This window comes from Cornus florida, unplaced genomic scaffold (genome assembly GCF_030987335.1).
Source record: "Cornus florida cultivar Cherokee Brave unplaced genomic scaffold, ASM3098733v1 CherokeeBrave_3.0.0_Hap2_Chr09, whole genome shotgun sequence".
NCBI classification, from domain to species: domain Eukaryota; kingdom Viridiplantae; phylum Streptophyta; class Magnoliopsida; order Cornales; family Cornaceae; genus Cornus; species Cornus florida.
In genome coordinates, this window is record NW_026775579.1 from 91,291,990 (window position 1) to 91,314,922 (window position 22,933).

At 36.1% G+C, this 22,933-nt stretch overlaps 1 protein-coding gene and 1 non-coding gene across 2 annotated transcripts; both read right to left on the reverse strand.

The window, feature by feature from the left end:
* Positions 1-347: 347 nt before the first annotated feature.
* Positions 348-421, reverse strand: TRNAV-CAC (transfer RNA valine (anticodon CAC)). The gene has a single exon. It is a non-coding gene; the product is annotated as a tRNA-Val (tRNA).
* A 3,371-nt stretch (positions 422-3,792) lies between these two features.
* Positions 3,793-17,740, reverse strand: LOC132275147 (probable ATP-dependent DNA helicase CHR12). The gene is made up of 12 exons (XM_059776556.1): positions 17,324-17,740; positions 16,367-16,523; positions 15,658-15,722; positions 14,912-15,100; positions 14,121-14,270; positions 12,819-13,217; positions 10,458-10,717; positions 10,124-10,342; positions 7,115-7,322; positions 6,885-7,038; positions 5,219-5,821; positions 3,793-4,819 (listed from the first exon to the last, which is right to left on the reverse strand). The coding sequence occupies exons 1-12, from the start codon at positions 17,555-17,557 to the stop codon at positions 4,167-4,169; spliced, it is 3,291 nt and encodes a 1,096-aa protein (XP_059632539.1). The 5' UTR covers positions 17,558-17,740; the 3' UTR covers positions 3,793-4,166.
* Between the last annotated feature and the right edge of the window lie 5,193 nt (positions 17,741-22,933).

Sequence of the window (22,933 nt, forward strand, 5' to 3'; positions counted from 1 at the left end):
CAATCATGATTATATTTCTATTTCCTTATTGTTTGTTCTATTTGGTAGATGTTTTAGGAGAGAATAAATACAGTCTAATCTAATTACCCCCCAACAAAAAAAAAATTAGTCTGCTCCAGTCAATTTGTGTATTTGGTTTGATTCGTATACGTGTTCGTATATTATGTATACATATTCTTTCCTAAGCAAAAACGCTACGATATGCTAATAATATACGTACATTCTTTCCTAAGCAAAAACACTTCCATCTGCTTCCAATTCTTTGAATATAATATTGGAGAAAAAGATTAAAAAAAAAAGTATTTCACGATTCATAATATATATATGAAAAATAAAGATACAAAAAATGTCTGAGCCCGGGTTCGAACCGGGGACCTCTAGTGTGTGAGACTAGCGTGATAACCGACTACACCACCCAGACAGTTGTTTGTTTTAATTGATGTTTATAGTCTAGTACTCATCTTCTCTTCCTGTCTACGCTAAGAAATTAGTAAAACATTTTTCCGATATATACACACATGTGCATCAACATTGCAATTATATTTAAACCTGATAGAATTAGAATAACAATCGCAAGTAAATTGAAGATTCTTTGGCATAGTACTGAATGATAGTAAAGTGTAATAATATCATCTTATGTGTATTTGAAGCAATAAAATATGATGGAATGATCTCTATAATTTGAAAGAGAATTTGAGAGTTTAAGTCCCGCTAAACCAATATATGATTGTGTACATTTGCTTTAATTTAAAAAATAAATAAAAAATTATAATAATCAACTGTGATTTTTTTTTTTTTAATATGATAGATTCTTTACCATAGACAAAAATTACAATCATTATTCATAGTATCTCTCGATGTTTGTGTACCTAACAATACCTAATTATTTATCAGATGATCAATCCATATAAGTTTGGACTCAACTGTTTGGTGAGATTGAAGAAGATAAGATTAGAAAAAAGGGAAAAATTATACATGTCTACATGATATTATCTCGTGTATGTTTATTAATGATTTTCTTTTAACATTGATTATTCTTCTTTGTTTTTCTGTGTTGAAAACATTATTTTTTATAATAAAAAAAAGAAGAGAAAAAAAAAAAAAGAAAAAGCTGTTTGAAGAAGAAAACCATCGCTCCAATTTTGCTAAAGTATTTACCAATTACGTACGGCTCTCTCCATGTGGACCATGTGTGTGTATTGCTCTCTCCATGTGTGTTTATTATGTGTAAGATGTATATATGAAAAGTGAGAAGGAAAATATCATGAATGAAGTCTTCAGGTTTCAAGTTTGATTTTCTTCAAGTATAAGTAATTTCTTGGGACAACGATCGCGGACATAGTTTGAATTTTACTCAATCCGTGTGGGATCGCCTTACACGAATCCCGTGAATTAATCAAGACAAAGTCTTAAACACCCGGTTATCAAAAAAAATATATATATATATATATATCATGCATGAAGCAAAACCATATACTAAGAAATAAATCATTTTATTTCATTGCAACATATATATATTATTCCAATTATACCATAGAGAAAAGGAACTCATGGGAGCTCCTAATACCAAAAAATGGTAATTACATAAAACATTAATTCACTCCCCATCTGTTGGAATCTGTTGCTGCAATGGTGACTTCTGTATGATCTGCAGCTAATTTAGTGCAGGAAGAAGGCAATGTAGGATAAAAGGGAGGCGGCAACAAGACCGAGAACCGGCAAGGCGGTGGTGGCATCGCTCTTCTTCTTCTTGTCCTTGTCGCCGGCCATGGCCTCGCTCATGCACAAGGCAACGACGAGGACTACCCAGTAGATCATCATCTTCATGTCCATGATGAATATGAGTTGATCAAGGTGTGACTTCGTATATACGATAACAATTATCACAAATCACACCTAGGATCAATTGATTACAGTGTTGTCTTGTGGAGATACAATGGTGGTTGAGGGGTGGATTTATAGGGTTCATTTGACCTATTTTTGGTATAAAGCAGTTACATCTCTTCCCTATTGTTAGTGTTTTCTCTTTTCTTTTTTCAGGTAAATATATGTATTATTAGTATATATTGCATGTATTTATTTAATTTTGCATGGTAATGAAGTGGTCAATGCAATGGCTTGTTTGAGAATCAAAAGGGTGATTGGTCAGGCAATGGTTCACGAACAAGACATGTGTATCATGTTTTTGACCTAAAAGATTTGTGGATGAGGTGAGATCAGAGTTTATTATGATGGTTCAACATTTCATGTGATTAGGTATAAAACCATCTTAAGCGGGAAAAGAAATCAACATTTCATATGGTCATGCGCCAGCGTATATATATTATATATTAGCAAAAAAACACACCTACAATGCAGGTGATTAAATTCGTATAATTATCATAAAAAAAAAAAAATTATAATTAATATCATAAGAAATTATTAGCAGGTCAGTGACCTAGCGGTATCAATCTTTTATTTCCCAATGGGAGATCAGGAGTTCAAGTCTTAAAAGAAACATGTGTATGTGAGTATCAACTAAAAAAGAAAATTCATAAGAAATTTTAATTTAAGTCATGCATATATATATATATATATATATATATATATATATATATATTAGCAAAAAAGACGCGTGCAGTACTCAACGTAATTAAAATCTTATAATATTATAAGAAATTCTAAATTTAAACAAACTATATGACACTAATCACGCTATACATGTATACATATATAAATAAATTACACACTATTATAGACAATAAACATCAACAAAATAACATTGTCGTTAAGTATGTGATTTTCCTTTGAACTAAGAAGTTCCATGCGCCTGGGCACGTCTTATAATTCGTCTTCAAGTAAACATAAAGCTTAATGCACAGACTTCACTTGCTTATTCATATAAAATTATAATTTTGTTTTAAATAGAAAAATATATATGTTCATTATCTATCGAAGAAAAAGTTAATATTGTGAATTGTATTTTTAATCCAAAAAAATAAAATGGTTATTGATTTATATTAAATATTAATACTTAATGTGATTTACGTACCTAAATATATTCAAGTTCTTTCTTCTGTTTTTTTTCCTTTTCGAAAGTCAAATAATTTTATAAATTTTGGATAAATATGTACAAGGAGGCCGAAGCCAAACAAGAAAATAAAATACAGCCCAGGCCCAATGGCAGACCCAAACCATATACCAGAAGCAATATTTTATTATATAGTATTTTAAATTATAATTGAAAGTATGTTTGGTACGAGAGAGGTTTTAAACATTAATAATTTAACCTGCACAATTCATTATAGCATCATCAAACAAACAAATGTGAGGCTTCACCATTGGTAAGTTGCAGCATTTTTATGAGGCATTTCATCAAATACTTTTCCATGTTTAACCCAATTACACCCAACTCGAAAGAAACAAATCAAATTTTTAGGTTTGCATTAGAAGCAACCTGTTCACCTTGACCATTTCTATGTATGTAATTTTAGAGGTTGGCCATGGTAATATAGCAAAGAAAAGGTCTCCCAACAACATTATTGAGGTTAAACCCTATAAAGTATAATCTCACCAGGTCTCTCTCTAGCATATGTCAAAAACACAGTTAACAATTATTACAGCTACCAACTCTCAATGGTTGCAATTGAGTCTGGAAAATCTTTTAAGGTTGAGATCACCTTAAAGCATGTTCTGTTTATGCAACCATTGCAAGCTGTTTAACCATGATCCATGTTCTCTTGTTCTAGGGTTAGTCGCCACTTTCCCGTGTGGCTTGAAACCAGAACACAAGATTCCGGTTCACGCAATCCATGAAAAAAGGGAAAATGAAAAAATATATATATCAATTTATAATTGGATAATTTTACATGGCCACTGATGTGCGAAAGACATTTTACAACTTCTAAGTTAATCTGAGCTAATGGAAATAGTTGAGGATGGTAAGGCACGGCCGCACTTTTACGCGAGAGGGTCACTTCATGATTTGCCACACCAAAGAGGAGCAGGTTAATAGGCCACCACAACCAAACGCAGAGCTCCACATACAAGCAATGAGCATCTAAAGTTTCAATCTGAAGGCGCTCCAAGGGGATCAGATAATCAAATCCCTTCACCGCTACAGTATTTTGACTGTTCAATCCCGTCCGATCCGATGTTAGTATTCTAACCTCTACTTTTTTATGAACTCAGGATGCTAAGCTTGATCTCTTCCTTTTATGGGGCTTCCACGTCAAGATGTGTCCATTCCAACTGCCCTCTCCAACATCCTTATCTTCACTTTTTTGGGAATTTACTGCCTCGGACTTGAATCTTTCTGGGGTCAAACCAAAGGTATCTTCACTTGTTCCCTCACTCACAATCGATATATTTTCACTCTTCAACTCCATTACTTTCTTCTCTCCAGTATTATTATTAGTCAATTCACTTCCCGTGACAGGAAGATGTTCCCTCCTCTTTCCTTTAACCAAATGCCTTGAGAAATCTTCTCCATTTTCCACGGCCTTCATCCACTGTAAATCGCTAAGCGTATCAGCATAAACAACCCTGTTTCTTCGTCGTTTTCCACTGATGTTGGCACTCTCATAGTCAAATCCTTTGCCCTTACTCTCCTTGCTATCAGGTGCAGGATATGCCCAATCTGGTACCTCATGTTCTTCCATGAGACGAGATCTATAATTCTCCTTTCGCCTCCTCTCCTCATCCATTTTCTCAAACTGCCAGAACTCCTCATCTGATCGGGCTGCAAGACGGTTGATCTCTCTCTCGCTTGGCACATCCGTTCCAAGTGAACTCGTACCTCTACGCATTATCTCCTCCAGCATCTCTCTTCTGTCCTGTGCTGCATTAACAAAGATGAACTACTTAACTCTGTTGTCGATTAATCCGAAAGGAGGACGGGTAGAAGAGAAATTGTTCAATATCAGCTTGTCATGTTGGAAGAGACAAAAGTTGCCTTAACGCAGGCAAAGACCCAATAAAGGTTAGATATATGTATGATGAAAAAATAGTCTCTAAAAGGGAATCCTAAAGGGCAAAAAGAGAGAAAACCACAGTACAAGCAATCTAAAGTCTATCCTATTATATGTTGGCAACAAGGTCCAGAGAATCACGGCAGGTGTTTGCCATAACATTCTTTCTACTTCATCTACTACTTAAATGTCCTCGCTGTGTAAAAAAGTTTAATATGCAACAAACATAACTAAGTAATAGCAAAAAAAAATCGTCTGTAAGGACAAACCTGTGGAAGTTGTATTGAATAGTCCTGCCTGGATGACCTTGGCATCAATGCCCATCTTCTGTTTTGCACGCTCCAAGATTACCTCCTCAATTGATCCAACACTAACCAACACAAAAACCCTGACTTCCTTCTTTTGCCCGATACGATGTGCCCGATCCTCTGCCTGTTGGTCCATTTGGGGGTTCCAGTCACTGTCAAAAATTATCACCGTGTCTGCTGTTTGTAAGTTCAGGCCAAGGCCTCCAGCACGGGTGCTCAGAAGAAACATGAAGAAAGGAGAGTCCGGAGCATTAAATTGCTTCAATAACGTCCCTCTTTCCTCAGTTTTTGTCGAGCCATCAAGTCTAAGATATTTAAAATCATGAAGTTGCAAATAAATTTCAAGAATGTCCATGAGTCGGGTCATTTGCGAGAAAAGGAGGACTCTGTGGCCCGCTCTCTGAAGTTTGGGGAGTAAACGATCAAGTAGCTCAAATTTCCCTGATGCCCTGATAATCTCCTCCTTGCGCCACATATTATATTCACCAACGAACAGGTATGGGTGGTTACAACACTTCCTGAGCTGCATTGACAAGTTTTGAAGAGATTTTGACTTCCCAGATCCTGAATTGATGAATAGAAGTTATTAGCATTTTTTTCAGCAAACTATAAATTCCAAATTGATGAATAGAAGTTAATAAGCATGAGAAAAATCATCAGTACGTAATAACAATCAGAATGATAGTTTTACCAAAGCTAAAATACAGTGATGAGGTTAATGACATCTTCAAAAAATGGAAATGACAACCCAGTAATCACTACCTGATGAGCTTTGACAATGAACTTTATTCTACCATTGTACAAACTGTGAACAAAATGAACGGAGCTCCCACTTTACAACAAATTTATGAACACTGTTATACATTTAGTCTAACAGTCATTTATCAACTGGAAGTGTAGACTCTGAAATTTCTAAGCAATATCCAATCTCTAAAATGCTGCCACAAGCCCACAACCCTTGGAATGAATCATGGAACTTTGTTTAGAATGTATCATGGAACTTTGTTTAGAATGTATCATGGAACTTTGTGAGTGTGTTGTGCGATAGAGAGATGTTACGACAAACGCAGCGAACCAAGCAACAATTACGAAACACGACATAAAAATAAACACACCACACAAAGATTTATACGTGGTTCGGCAAAGCCTATGTCCATGGTGGAGATCCAGCGAAAGTCTTCACTATGTGTAAAATTGGAAATTACAAGTTTCAGCCCCTTACTCTCTCTCTGTACAATTTTGAGAGTCTCTTGATCATACACTCCAAACCCTAAGTGCCCTTATATATCGGGCTACAAGAGTACTAATTAGGGTCCACGACCCACAAGCCAAAAACGGGTCAAAATTTTCCTCGGGCCTTGCCCCCAAATCTTTGGTGGGCTTGGGCCCACACAAAGCTCATCCAACAGGTCGCAATGCAACCCGGCATAAAATTCAGTCCACAACATCACAAGAGAGATAGAGAGAGAGAGAGAGATGCCATGTTAGAAATATATTTAGGCACTTGACTGAAGATGAATAATTTAAGATTTTTATCATCACTTACACAAACAATTAGTTTCTTTGTATGTTGGATTTATAATAATCACCAAACAGAGAACATAGTTTAAGGGCAGAAACTACTTACCCGTATCCAGTCCAACTCTCCCTACATCTGTGACTTGCTGGTAATACACTTTCTGCCATGATGACATGTCACATTTCAGTATGACTTGCGTTTTCCCAGGAAGGAACTTCTCCACCTCATCTTTCTTCCTCCTTAATATAAATGGCCTTATAACCTGAGAATAAATAAAATGGATTCAAAAGGAAGTGCAGGAGAAGAACAAGAAAGATGCATTAGGAGTGAACACATACATGATGCAAACGACGAATGATCAATAACTCTTCCTCATCTGTCAGAGAAACATCACATCGATCTGCAAAGGGTGCATTAAACCACTCCTCGAAGTTCTCAACGGAATTAAAAATGTTAGGAAGGAGAAAATTAAGCAGGGACCATAATTCCTGTAAACTATTCTGTATCGGGGTACCAGTTAACAGAAGTCTACGTCGAATCCGATAGCTGCATACAGAGTAAATTGAGTTAGAGAGCCCCTCTTATTTTCTTATAAAAACATATCCAACTTAGATTAGAATGCCTGAGGAAATTAATCTGAAAGAACATGCAGGATTGTAGACATGACAATCAATATTGCAAGAATATTATATAATATAGGTGACAGAAATTAGATAATAGGACACAATAAAAAACAACGAATTTCTTTTTTCTTACTTTTTTGGTTTTGGGAAAAGAATAAAAAAACGAACTCCATCTACATTTAATATACAGGCTTTGCAGCATCTACAGAACTTTTATAAGTCCTACAAAAGCCAATACAGAAGATCAAAAATTAAAAAAATAATCATCTATGTTTCCTCTAGGCGTGATTGCAGAAATTGCATGATCCATAATATATTAGAGTTGAAGCCAATGTTTCTGTATCTCTCAAATCAGGTTTGCATCTATTTCCTATCTCCTATTCACTTATGGAAGCCACTTCCACCACATTATTACCATATTGTCTTAACAGTTGCATATTACACTTGAAACTAAAAAGAATTGCATTAGTCTATCCAGTCCACAAAATGTCAACTAAGCTTAACATTCTTCTATAGTGATATATATTTCATTTTAACCAGTCGTCCTCAAAAGGATGGACCAATGCACATTGAATAGGGCATTTTCTTCATCAAAAGGAGGTTCAGTAGGCTATACAAGCACGCTTCTCGTTGCTGCTTCCTTTGATTAGAATCAATGAGGGATTGTACCAGAAAGTCATTGTAATAGTAGAGACTTGAGGCTCTTCTTCTTGTTCTGTAGAGGTCTTATTCTAATTCAGACTGAAAGGGCGCGTCATTGACTCAACTGTACAGTATTTTCTTTTCTTTTTTTCTTTCTTGTTTTTAGTTTTTTAGGAAAGATACGAACACACCCATGCCCATGGGAACTTGAACCCTTAAACTACCAGGTGAGAGGAAGAGGAGATACCGCTTGAGCTAGAGGCTTGGTGGTTACTAACTTCCAAGAACTGAAGATATGCAGAATTCTGCTTCTAATATGGTATAGAAATTTTATTTAGGGAAGGTCTTGAGTTCAAATCTTTCCGTCGACACTTGTTCTCCTATTCTATTTGTTGCCTACCTCTCCATGTTCAGGAAACGGGTCGCACGCGAAAGAGTTCTCCTATTCTGTCTGTTGCCTACCTGTCCATGTTCAGGAAACGGGTCGCATGCGAAAGAGGGTGTCAAACCTTGATATACATTGTCCGACTCATTCCCCAACAACTCAAGCTTTTTGGGCAAGTGGCTATCTACCATGGTAAAATTTGAATGGAAGTTCAATTGCAACTTTATTCTGTTTTAAATTGATGAAATGGTCATTTCTGTCATGATTTTCACTTTGAATTACTTAAGTCTTTCTTTCAACTTTGTTTTTTTGCCTTTTGAGGCAATTGATTGTCAAAAACTGTAACTAATTAGTACTTCTATGAAAAATCAAAAGGCAAAAGCAAAGGTAGATCAACATGAAAAACAGGAATAAAGAAAGCACAAAATAGAATATAAAACCTACAAAGGATCCCTAAATCAACTCTAGATTTCTCATTCACAGTCTCCAGCTTTCCAGATTCCCCATTGTGGTTGCTTCATTGTTAGAGTTATGCTATTATATTCCCTTGCTCCATTGCATTTTTATACTGGTCCAGAATATCTTAATCCAATTGCAGATAAAATTTTCTAATCTTAGATAGTTGAAAGATAACAAAGTGAAAAATTAAAGCTCAATACCATCACAGTTCTTTTATGATTGTGACATCCACGTAAGCTTAAATTTCTCAAGCCAATGACATAATGATGGTGATAGTCATGTTCATACATGATATGACCTTATATCGTCTTACATCGACTCTCCTATTCCCTACAACATACCCATGTCGAGATGAGATGATATGGTTGGGTACAGGACAACTGTTTGCCACACAAACCCAAAATGGAGAATTTCTCCATGTGATGCAAGAAGGAGAATCTCAAATTTGATCACATCCCATTTGATTTATGTTAAACAAATTCTAAGATTTGGGACTCAGGGAGAGATCTGACAATTATACACACACCGACACCTGATACAAATACCTGAGACCATGGAACATAAACTCTATCTACCAAAATGCAATTAGTTATAATAAAGGAAATGGCTTCAAATGCTAGGAATTCATATTCAGTTTGGACCACTTCACGTATATAGGAATAGAATTACAACTCTATATATAAGCTCCATCAAAGATATAAGAACCCTGTCAAATTAGGCTTCAGAAACTGCACTAGAAAGAATTACAAAAGATACTGCCATAATTTTAAAATAATAATAATAATAAACAGAAATAGATATGAGAGGTTTCATAGATTAAACATCACTGTCACCTGATCAATGCTCAGGATGCCAGTATTGACTGGAGTATTAAGTGTCCTAATGTATTCTGAAAGGCAAAGGCTACAAACTAAAAACCTTGGAAATTTTATATACTATATGCCCCCACAAACTAGTCCATAATATAGTGTTGAAAAGAAATTGATAACTGTGATGGAATTTCACAACCCAAAGATTAGTAAAGGCCAAGCCAGGTCAAGCCTGTGATATAAATGGGTTCAAAATATACGGCAATGAAACTACTAAACATGGCCTTTTCCCCCTACCACAATGGGTATTTCAGGAATAAGATGAAAAAATGGATTGTAGAGAGGACAAGTTTCAAGTTAAAAAAATGCATTCACCGGGAAGAGAGAGAGAGAGAGAAATAGGAAATGTAAAATATGCATGTGGCTTACCCTGTGACAAGAGTCCGTGCAAGAGCACATTCATGATTTTTTAACCGATGTCCCTCGTCAACAATCATGTAGTACCAGTGAATTTTCTTCAAAAACGCTTTGTCTCTCATAATAAGATCATAGTGGGTGATCAGCACATTGAATTTCCCCTCTCCTGCATACTCTTCCCTCATCGCTTTTCTCTCATCTAAACGCCCGTCATAAAGGACAGCCACAATACTGGAACAAGAAGAAAATCCATACATAATTTCAACGTGAACTTTGAGTGCTGTTGCATAACCAGGCATACAGAGCAAGCAAAAGGAACAGGTTTCAATGAAATTTCTATGCGTACCTAGGGGCCCACGCTGAGAATTCAGTAACCCAATTCGGAAGTACAGCCTTCGGGGCCACTATCAAGTGGGGCCCAGTCACACCCTTGTTTTCCATGAGATATGCAATCAAGGAAATGGTTTGGATTGTCTTCCCCAACCCCATCTCATCTGCTAAAATTCCATTTAGATTGTTATTGAACAAAGATAGCATCCATTGAAGCCCTTCTAACTGGTATGTCCTTAGTTCTCCACCTTGAAGCATGGTTGGTTGCTCAGTTACCTGTAGAGCTTACAACTTGATTAGATCCAACGCTTTAAATAGAACGAAGGCTTTCAGAATGAACAATTAAAAATTGCATAATATATAAAACGGAAAGTATAAAAATCATCCCTATGGATCACATTTTGTGACGGAACACCCATATAGTCTATATTGTGTATATAAATCCATATTGTATATGTTGCAAACAAGGTCTTGTCGTCTGTGAGTCGTTAACAGATGACAGCTAAACAACAGTGTGTTGCACATGATATTTTTAACATCTGAAAACTCGAGAATTCGAAAATGCCCTCAAGCATATTCTCCCTCCCTCCCTCCCTCCCTCCCTCCCTCCGTGTTCCTTCAATCTTAAGTCTCAGCTCTCTCTCCATCCATCCCCTCTCTGCAATCTCTCTCTCTCTCTGCCCATTCTCAATCTCTCTCACACAAAGAAATTTTCCAATCAATCTGAATTCAATACAACTATTTTCTCTCATTGATGTGAGGTTTTATTTTTTTAAAACCAAAACAACTAAAGGCAATTCAAAACTTCACAGGCAATCTTTTTCCTTTTTCAACAAATTTCAATTATACCCAACTTCTATCTCTTCTCTCCTCATGCTCTTTCTATATCTTCTCTCTCCACTCCCTGTCAAACCCGTCTGCCATCGCCACTTCTGACACCATCTCTAGGACGAATTACAGCTTCCAAATTGAAGATACTGTTGTGATTGAACTTGGTGTTGGATTCAATTGCATGCATGGTATGTAATCAAATACTCACAGAAGGTTGCATCGGCAAGTGATATACATACGTATATATACAACAAATAGCAGAGGAAAGGACATACATATATACATTTACAGAGAAACTTTATATACTGAATGCATACTTCATTACAAAGTTGAAGCTATATACCGAATCAGTTGATCAAGAAAACCTATTGATTTTGCCAAGACCCATGTGCATTCCAGCCTTCCTTTTTCTATTCTGGCAAAGTAGTGAATGGTGGTGGTATTTTCAAGTCTTCATACTCTTCAATCTTTAAATTCTTTGTCAATGATTTTGAAATTCAATCTTCAAGCAATGTGATAATTTTGAGTGAATAATTGGTAATCCATGGAATTTTATAGTAAATTGGACAGATTTCCCCAGTTATTTACTATCTTTCTCATCATTTCTCTCTCTCTCATGTACAGAGGGTGCTACTGCGAGGACATCAATTTCTCTTTGCTTTGTAACCTTAACAATGGAGAAGGAGGAGGAGGCGTGGTTCATTTTCTCTCCTCTGTAACCCTAATGTTCATCTTATATATATATATATATATGTATGTATATATTGTACCTCTTATTTATCAGGGTTTGGGGTTTTTAGGGCAAGTCAGATCACAACTTTTGAGTTGTCCGTTTTTTGTCATTTTGCAATTTCTATTTTTTGTTTATTTCTTTTTTCATTTGTGAGTGGAGTATTTAAGTCTTTTCAAATCTTTGTTGACAGTAAACTGACGTTAGGCCCTCAAGTGCAATATGCACTATATGCATACCACGAGGGTGTTTTTCAAACTTCACCCAAATATAAATTCACTACAATATTAAATACAGGCATGATACTACGAGTACAAATGCTAAATTGTTGAGCAGCTGAGAGACTGCCTCTTGCGCTTGACTTTTAAGGAATTACAATGTGACAACATACAAGGGCATGCAGGCATAGAAGCCACATTTTGTGTGGCACAACCCCAAGACTGCATGATCCTTATCATAGAAAATAGCTAAGTTAGAATGACCAGCCATCAAATCTATAACATCTTTGCATGGTAAAGAAAAAAGTTCAAAATAGATTCAAACGAACTACACAAGTTAGGATCAATATTCAGGCCATTATTTTGATGGGATTCCTCTCAAAAGGGGCCCAATTTCTACCAAGGAATGTTCCACAGTCTAAATGTTAAACTTCTGCATTAACCCATTTGTTAAAGCGAATGAAACCCATTTAGAGATAAATCTCATAGAGGTAACTACGAATTCGACTGCATAATAAGAGCCAACTAAACTGAAACACTAAAAAGTAAGATGAAGGTATGGGGGAGGTAACTAAGCATTTAAGATCTCATTATGTACCTTTTCCTGAATTGAATGAATAACTGAATTATACTGCCGCTGGCCAGCAAGTAGATCACCCGTCTTACTACCAGGATCAGATTCGGTATCCACTACATCCGCATCTTCCTCATGAAGTGAATCCCCAGGGGTTCCACTCTTTGAAGTAGACAAATCAGGCAACTCAGCTTCTGCCCCTTTCAATGGTTCAATGCCATCGTGTTCAGCATCTTTTTGACGTTGAACAGCAGCTCCCAAACGAACAAGGAGGTCATTAGTTTTTCCTAGAAGCATTGTTAATCGTTCATTTTTGCTCTCCTCTACCATTCTCATGTAAGCTTCCTGATCATCAGCTTTCAGAGCTTGGAACCTTAACTTCTCTGCCCGTGTAGCCCGTTGTCTTTGCCGTCCATGCCAAGCCTGTTTAATATAAATTATTAAAATGGATCCAAGCAACATAAGCAGCACTTTTTTTTTGGAGAGAGAGAGAGGGAGGGAGGAGAGAGAGGAAGAAGAAAAAGAAGAAGTCTGCCTCATATTCCTTCATTCTCCCTCCCCTCCTCTTTCTCCTTTCTTCTGCCAGATGTAGACACAACCAACTATGAATAGCCATAAAATTCTCTCTGAAACTACATAAAAGAAAATCTCAAGCTATTTGCAAAACTTGTCTGCTCTTAAGATTCTTGCATAAGGAAGACAAACACTGAGAAACAGAATGAGTTCAAATCCATAAAATAAAGGATCTTGCAAGAAAATACCGGTAATTTTCCAAGACAGGAAAAGGTTTGAGGGAGAAATAGGTAAACTCTTTTTTCGTAGCTTGACGTTAACTATTCGACAACTGAGAGGATTTATGCATGTCCTCAGATGGCATTGAGAAATTTTTTAATATGAAAATACAGAATTTCTTTTTCTAGGAAAGATGAAACAACGGGTTAGAAAACCTGATCCCAGGTAAGAATTGCATTTCATTATAATTACCTTTCCCTGGCAACAACATAACTTTAAGCAATATTTTATCAAAATGTTTGGTTTCCCATAAGGGGATTTTCCAAATTTTCTGCCGATCGTTGTATCCACCATCACAAACACCCCCCCCCCCCCCCCCCTCTCTCCTTAAACTAAAAAAAAAAAAATGAGAGAGAGGAAAAATCAAATTGACGTGCATATTTTCACTGCTCCATAATTCCCATATAATATTGTAGTGTGATTCCACCTTTCCTCTAGCTAATTTTGATTTTCAATTGCCATGTTATTACCATGCATCGAACAAAACAAAAGAGAAAAAAAAATTAACAAAACAGAAAGAAACAAATAGCATACTTGAACACCATCATTCCTTTGCTTCCGGCGTTTCTGAGCAGCCTGCACTTGCAACTGGAGTTCACGGGCTGCATTTAGTATTTCCGCAAAGAATTTCCTTTTCCTAGTTTCAATACGGTTCTTTTCCTCCTCCTCCAACCTCGAGAGCCTCTGCATAAAGATAGTTCACAACATCACTAATGAACTGGAAATTAAAGGTCTATTTGCAACTTAAGAATGCAAAACGTCTTAGCCAAGATGGTCAATAATCTGAATTCCAAAAACTAAAGGTGTCATCTATAAACTTCCAAAGCTTGGTATCAATAATCAATGACCCTTCCTAGGAGTCCCTCGGGGCAAATATTGACCCCATTGAATATGTCTGAAGCCATCATTTTCTCTTCCATCCATTAAGAACATATTACAGATGTTGCATGGCTACAATTATCTATGATCAAATTTCATCCCCATTGACTGCATATTTCAAATCAAAATTACGTAAAGCACTAGTTAGAAGGTAAAGCACTATGTTCTGTAGTTATCGTACAAAGAGTAAGACAGGTTCAAGTCTGTGGACAGCAACTTCATAAAAAATAACGCCAAAGATTAGGTTTCTTTACCCACTAGGCCAACACATCCATCCGGCATCCTCACTTAACGAGGAGTACACTAGGTAACAGCCTTCTATGAAAGTCATCACTAGTTAGAAGGCCAATACTGCAAAGATTCCCCTACCAGTAAATGAAGACTATGGAGCTATAAATAAATAAATTAAAAACAAAAAAGGGTAAAACAAGAAACTACAAAATAACCTCAGCATCACGTTTCTTTTTCATGTGATCATCAGCTTCAATGGCAAAAGCATCTCCAACACCATATAGAGGACGACGCAATCGCATCATGCCCCAATCAAACAGTTGCTTGTCAGGATATGCACAAGCCATACGAAGCCAGTATTCTGAACTCACAGCAGACCGAACCTTGCTCTGCAACTCCACGAGCTGAAAAAATATATATATATCACAAGGACGGAAGTGTGTCATCCCTCTGTACCAAAAAATATATATAAAAAGTGCATGCACCGTTCGTGCATATGCACGCATGCAGCAAACAACATTTCTAAATATTTAGTATAACTATACAAAAGTGAAATATTTTATTTATAACCATCAGTAAACATTACTTCTTTAACTGCATATCACATGTATAGGAAACACAAGATACATCGGTAAAATCATTGATTCATTATATATGCTGCATTTGGTTTTCTTTCACATGCAAATCTTTATAAATTCTCAAGAAGCAACCTAGAAATATGAAACCAAGTTTGTCTTCTCTGTTAACCAACTGTTTCTGAACACTAATTTTCTCTCATCCACCTAAAAGAGGATTTTGGCAAGACTCATTTCCAATTTCACAAAGTGCAACAAGATCTGTCATTTTATTAATTCAGATGACAGTTGTAACCTTGTGTCTGATACTCGGATCAATAATCTAAACTTCATGCGCAAATAAGCAATAGAAGAAATTCATGAAAATACTTCAAAATCAAATCTACCTTTAGCCCATAGAGTTCAAGCAAGCACTTTGACTGCAGGTCCTCACCTCTGCTTGAAGGCAATTCTGGTTCAAAAATATACATAAGAAATCTCTTAAAAGAATATATAAATTAAAACTTAAACTCGCAGCTCAATTAGGAATGTACACCATAAGTTATCAAATCAAGAGTTAAAAAAACATTTTGTGCTTTCAACAAAATGGGCTCCACAAAAATCTTAAGGGTAAATATATTTGGAAATTACGATATGCTCCCTAACAAAGATCACTGATTTGGTGTTTTTTTTTTTTTTTTTTTTTTTTTTTGTTGGGGGGGGGGGGGGGGGGGGGGGGTTAATGAATTAATGATAGTACTTAATATCCAAATAAAAAGGAAAAAATCATTATTAGTATCATTACAAAACTACAGGCACCATATAATGGCTAAATCATTACTGGTATTGTGTATTTTAACATATTCACATGTCCATCTGATGCAAATAAGGGCACAGAATAATATCAAGCTAAAAAAACTTGGGAACCATGACTACAAAGTATTCTATAATGTCAACTGGTATATTGCTGACATAGTTAAAAACTCAAAAACTGTGATCCAATCATGTTCAATCATATTGACCTGACGAAATATCAAAACGATTTCTTTTATTCCATCAATGGGCTTGACAAAACAATTATGTACAAGGTAAATGTTTTTTGCAAATAATAGTAACCTTCAAGTTCAGTTAAGCGATGCAGGATGTGGCTCTGAAAGCGATTTTCTCTTGACTCTGTCAACCTAGAACTTGACATGCAATATTGTCGTTGCTTCACCAATGCATCCTCAAGGTCCACCAACAAATCTACTTCATTTAAAATCCCAGTACCATTCTGCATTACAAACATTAACACGGATTTTAAAAGATAAATCATAGGCAAAAAATTGGAATCACGGAATAACAACTTTTATCTATAATCAGCTCAACACCAGCAATATGTTTCCGGATCAAAACCACATAAAAAGAACAAAATTATTAAATTTGGCCTGCATAGGTTTGTTATGCAGAGCAAATCGAATATCTGATATTACATAGCAACTTAACAATAACTAAATTAAGCAAAACTCGTTGTACCAGATCCTCAACGGCACTAAGCCGTCAATTTGTATAAATTATCTCCTAAGTGCAGTAAGAACTGAACACAACGTGAACGAGGCAATGATCTAAAGCCTAAATAATACCAATCATATATTAATATCACAAATAAACACTGTACAACAGTAAACTGAAACAATGAAAAATTCAAGAAGTGTCTTTCACAACACAAAGTTTCTTTTTATATGAAAAGAAAAAAAAAAAAAAAAATTCCCCTGCAAACTGAAACAATGAAAAATTCCAGAAGTGTCTTTCACATCACTATGTTCTTTTATATGAAAAAAATTCTCCTACAAACTGAAACAATGAAAAATTCAATAAGTGTCTTTCACATCATAAAGTTTTTCTTTTTATAGGGGAAAACGGAGTAACTCAACGAACACAACATATTCACATACAAAGAACCAAAAACAAAACCGCATAACTAGGGAAATTAAACATCCCTAAAGAACCCTAAAGCTGCGAATTACATCAACACAAGTGAAACCCAGTTCCAAGAAAAGAACAAAATTGGATTAGAAGAAGTCGAACCCAAACCTTGTCGACGCCACCGCCATCGGATCCGGCGACAGCGACACCGCTGACGGCGTTGTGGGCATTGTCGTCGTCGGCATCGGCGCTATAGATGGAGGAGACGGCATCGAAGACATCTGGGGGAAGAGGGAGGTTGCGAGAGAGGAGGTTGAGGGCACAAATCAAGGTCTTGGTCTTCTCCAAATGGTCTTGGTCGAGGTCACCGAGAGAACCTTGTCTCTCCACCTGAGCCACCATGGCGGGAAGGTCCCGAACGAGACCGTTTTATTTGAGATTTTGAAAAAAAGGAAAATTTAGGAACCTCTAACGGTATGGTATATATCTAAATCTGTTCTGTGCTTAGTGCTTACATACATAAAACTTAAAAACTTTCTCTTCTCTCACTTCGCGAAAACCCTCTCTATTCGACTCCCTCTCTCTCGTTTGTATATCTAGCAGAATATTGTCAAAATTACAAGGAAAGTCCTTTCTTATGTCTATATTGACGGCACGCACCTCTGTCACGTTGAGTGTCTTTATTACCCCTATGAATATCTGAAATACCATTTATATATCCCTGTTTTTTCGTTTTAATCACTTGTTACAAAACCTTTATTTTTATTTTATTTATTTTATTTTTATTTTTGGCTAAGAGGAATGCTAAGTCGTTTAAGCGATTGTCAAAGGAAAGTCATTGTTAGAATTTGTTAAATTTTAAATGCATTAGTTATTTGTTTTTTATTTTTATGAGACTCTACAAATATTATATTTTTTTAGATAAAAATATCCTTTTAAATTATATAATCCTTATGTAATTTCTTCTATTTCCTCTTTTAATCAATTCATATGAGAATGTGTGTGTGTATATATAAAACAACTAATGTTGTGTGAATGGATTTTGAAGAAAAAAAAAATCATTCACAAGAGATGGATGGATGGATTCTGAAAAAAATAAAAGGAAGGAAAAATAAAATAAAAACGAGAAAAGAATATGAAAAAAAAAAAAAAAAAAAAAGAGAGCGAGAAAAGAATTCATACACGTACAAAATAGATTCTGAGATTTTAAAAAAATAAAATAAATAAAAACCAAAATTAGTTGTTATATATATATTTCTTCTTACAACTATTTTGGGTGAATGAATTCTTTCCTCTTTTTTTCTTTCCTTTTTTGTTTTTGTCATATATATGTTTCTTTTTGTTTTTATTTTTTTTATTTTTACAGCTACCCTTCTATAAATGGATTGTAAAAATAAAATAAAAAAAGAAAGAAAGAAAGAAAACAAAAGAAAAGGAAAGAATTCATTCACTGTAAAAATAAATATATACGCATGTATCTATGTATGTATGTATATAACAACTAATTTTGCATATATACTTTTTTAAAATCTTAGAATCCATCTTGTGTATGGATTTTATTTATTTATTTTTTTTTTTTTTTTTTTTTTTTTTTTCAGAATCTAGTCACACAACATTAGTTATTGTATATGTATGTGTGTCTATATATATATACACACCACATCTCCATATGGATTGATTAAAAGAGTATAGAGAATAAAGGCTAGATAATTTAAAAGGGTATTTTTGTCTAAAAAAATAATGCTTGTAGAGTTCTATCGAAAGGTTGGGAAATATCGATCGGTCTGAGCCGGGTCGGATACAACCCAATATATCCGACCGACTAGGCTCCTCACCAACCGAAAGGTCCAAATGTTAGCCCAGTGCAAGAAGAGTCCAAAACAGTAAAAACGGGCCTCCATATGAGCCATTATGTATAAGTGGATCGCCCCGCGAAGGAAGAAGGCCCATCAACCTTCAACTTAGAGAAAAAAATATAGGAAAATAAGGTAAATGTAAACTTCTATAAATAAAAGTGAGAATAGCCGCACTCAGCTAATTGTTTGGAGTGTAAGAAAAATCTTTTCCTAATATAGAACAACATTTTCTTGCATCTTCATTTGGCGTCGTCTGCTGGAAAGAACAGAAGGATTCATTGATTTTAGCGACGAATGACACAGCTCCGATCGGAAACTATGATCAGAGAAGAAGGCTCCCACTAGCAGGAAGAAGACCAATGGGTGAGGCATGATGAATTGATGTAAATAGTTGAAACTTTACAGATGGAGAATGCCTAGCTTATATCCAGGATGGAACGAAGAGAAACTCCACCGCTCCCCCGCCCACCGGTAGCTGATGAGCAAGTAGAGTTAACGAACATTAACCGGCGGGCAAAAATAGCAGGATCCGTCCATATGGACCAGCAGCACTAGATGCCTAGACCAGAAGAAGAGGTGGAGCACGCTGAAGCTATTCCTTCATGGCATAAAGAATCAACTGTAGACAAGGCATTCGACGATTTGCACCAATAAAAGTTGAGCACTCATGACCAGAAGGCCACCGGGAAGCAGCAGCAGGACCAAGAAACACCCCCGATGATCAATGAGGCTGTCCGGATGTCAACCCGGGCCATCGATTCACCCTTCACAGAAGAGATCCTGAGATCTCCAAAACCCATAAAGTTTCAATGCCAACATTACCCCTTTAACGGAACTAAAGATCCAACTGAGCACGTGTATCAGATAAAGCTGAAGATGGTTCTAGACACATAAGATGATGCTTTGATGTGTAAGGTCTTCCCAGTAAGCCTCACTGGCCTGCACTTAATTGGTTCAAGCACCTGCCGAAGGGATTGGTCGGTAGTTTTCGGGCACTCTGCGACTTATTCATAGGTCGGTATTTCGGTAATCGATGGATTGAAAAAGATACATCATGTCTGTTCACTATGAGGCAACAGGAAGGGGAGCGCCTCCAAGCCTTTCTCACTAGATTTAATTTGGAAATGAGCATAGTGGTTAATTGCCATCTATCGTCAGCAGTACAGGTATTCAAGCTCACCATGATTAGGGGGACTCAATTTCACACATCCCTGGTGGTGGCACCGCCTAAAACGATAGACGAACTCAATTCAAGAGCATAAGGCTACATACGACTCGAGGAAGACGAAGCAGTCAATACATGGAAGACAATGATGGTCACGATGAAGAATAAGTCGAGAGCAAAGATGATCACCTAGAGACCCCCAGTATCACAGTCCCGAATGACGCCTTGGAATACCGAAAGGAGATAGCGAGATGATAAGATAGTCACCCCCTTCAAGGTCACTTTGCCACAACTATATCAAAAGAATAAAGGGATGTTCCGACCGCCTCAACCAACCAAATAACCGATTGAGCAAAGAAACCAATCCAAGCACTGCGCGTTCCACAGCGACTTTGGACACCAAACAAACGAGTGTAGAAACCTGAGGAGACAGGTCGAGATGCTGATTGCAAAAGGAGACATGGCCAGCTATGTCCAAGATAAGGATCAGAATCGCCCAGATGACCATTCAAGGCGAATTACAAGGGCTAACCCGCACGAGGGGTAACCGATCCAAGTAATTAACATAATTCACGGACGACCTGAAGCCAAGGATGTTACAACTAAGATGGAGAGCGTTAAGGTCAAAAACCATGATTTCAAAAGAGAAATATGCAAACACAGAGGCTCAAAAAGGAAAGAAGAGAAGAAATGCAAGACTAATCTCGAAGAATGAAGGAAAAAAGGGCACGAAATAGAGAATCACAGCAAAATGATATAGATTGTTGCAGGAGGAGTGCTTGAAAATTGGATCACAGAGATGACAGAGATAAAGTTCGATAGTGACAACAAATGAAAAGTACCAAAGTCACTTTAAACTTATAAACGTAGATATCGATCACATCGAAATATCAGGGGTCAAAGCAATCATAATGTTTCATAAACCGAAGCACATTAACAAGGCTCGGCCGTACACATTCTTGCACGCCGTCACGTCTAATCATAACCCACGTCATCATCATTACTTATTAATCTCGCCCAAATCATTATGGCGAAATTAAAGGGGCAAGTGAAAGGTTGAGAAATGTCGATGGCCTAAGCCGGGCCAGATACAGCCCAATACATCCGACCGACTAGGTTCCTCACCAACCAAAAGGTCTAAATGTCAGGCCCAGTGCAGGGAGAGTCCAAAACAGTAAGAACAGACCTCCATATGAGCCACTATGTATAGGTGGATCGCCCCCACAAAGGAAGAAGGCCCATCAATCTTCAACTTAGAGAAAACATATAGAAAAATATAGTAAATGTAAACTTCTATAAATAGAAGTGAGAATAGCCGCACTCACTAATAAATAACATGTATGTCAGGAGAGCTTAACTATGTGTTCTTGAGTTGTAACTATGTGTATGTATTCCTCTTCCCGCTAAATACTAGTGTCACATTAAAGATAGCACACTATAGTGTGTATGCATGAGAGCTTAACTATTTGTTCTTGAGTTGTAACTGTGTGTATTGGGAGTATAATAATATATGGACCTTTGAAATCTGCATATGTCTATGTTTCTGATTTTATTTATTTTTTTCTGGAGTGAATTAAGTATGAGAATATCCTTTTAAAATATGACTCTTCAAATTTCTTTAAACCGAATAACTCGACGATTTCTTATTTTCTTCAATTTTAATTTCAAGACACTAATTTCATGTAACCAAACATAATGAATAATTTAAAAATTATTTGAAATGTTTATTTTTTAATATATTATTATTCATTATGATAAAATATATAACAAGGGCTATATGTGGTACTGTATTTTGTATGTTTTGTCGGGTAAAAAATGAAAAATAATGATGGTTTGAGTGTCCTCTATTCTCCACTTAAATTTTTAACTCAAATTATTCTTTTTAAGTGGTACTTAAATATTTAATATATTAAGAATTTAATAATACCAATTTGAGTTATTAACAATAGTCAGGAATAAAAAAAAAAAATAGCAATTAAACATATTAGTTATGTGATTATTTGAACAACTATGGCCCAAATATGACAAAGAAACAACCCCAAAAAAATCCACATACCATAAAATATGCATATTTTTTTTTTTTCCTTTTTTTCTTAATAACCTCAATTTTAGACAAGTAAATTTTAAATCAGATCTACCTCATGACACTTCTGATAAACTCTCTTTTAAATTACATTTGATAATATTTGTTATTGCCACAATTGGTTTGACTTTAGGAGGAACATAGAGAAAGGGAGGTTTGTTTTTTTTTAATTTATTTTTTTTTTTATTTTTTTTTCTGAAGATTCAGACAAATGTGACAATAGGATCAGAGGAAGGACTCAATTCTCTCGGTTAGTTCTCCCTTGCGCAGCAAATCGACTGGTAAATGTAACGGTAAGTTGGAGACTTTGTTTGATATCTGCTATTTTGCCTCAATATCATTGATAGCATCTGGTTATCCCGTGTATACACTTTGTTGGTCATTACAGTGAGTTCACCTGGTTTAGCTTTCAGGATTGGTATCCACATCTTCAGTAACTTTTACACCAGTTTCTGTGACTCGTAAGCATGATCCACTCCTTGTCATACCAAACTTATCCTGCAGCACTTGGCGTCCCTTCTACTCACCACTGTTCAAGGTTAGGTTTTCACAGTTACAATTAAGATTTGAAAAAGTCGCGTGACTTCAGAAGGTGTCAAGACTTCTGCATTGCTCGTAATGCACTCATCGGTTGGGTTGAAATCACTACTTGACGTGAGCATAAGACTAGCATA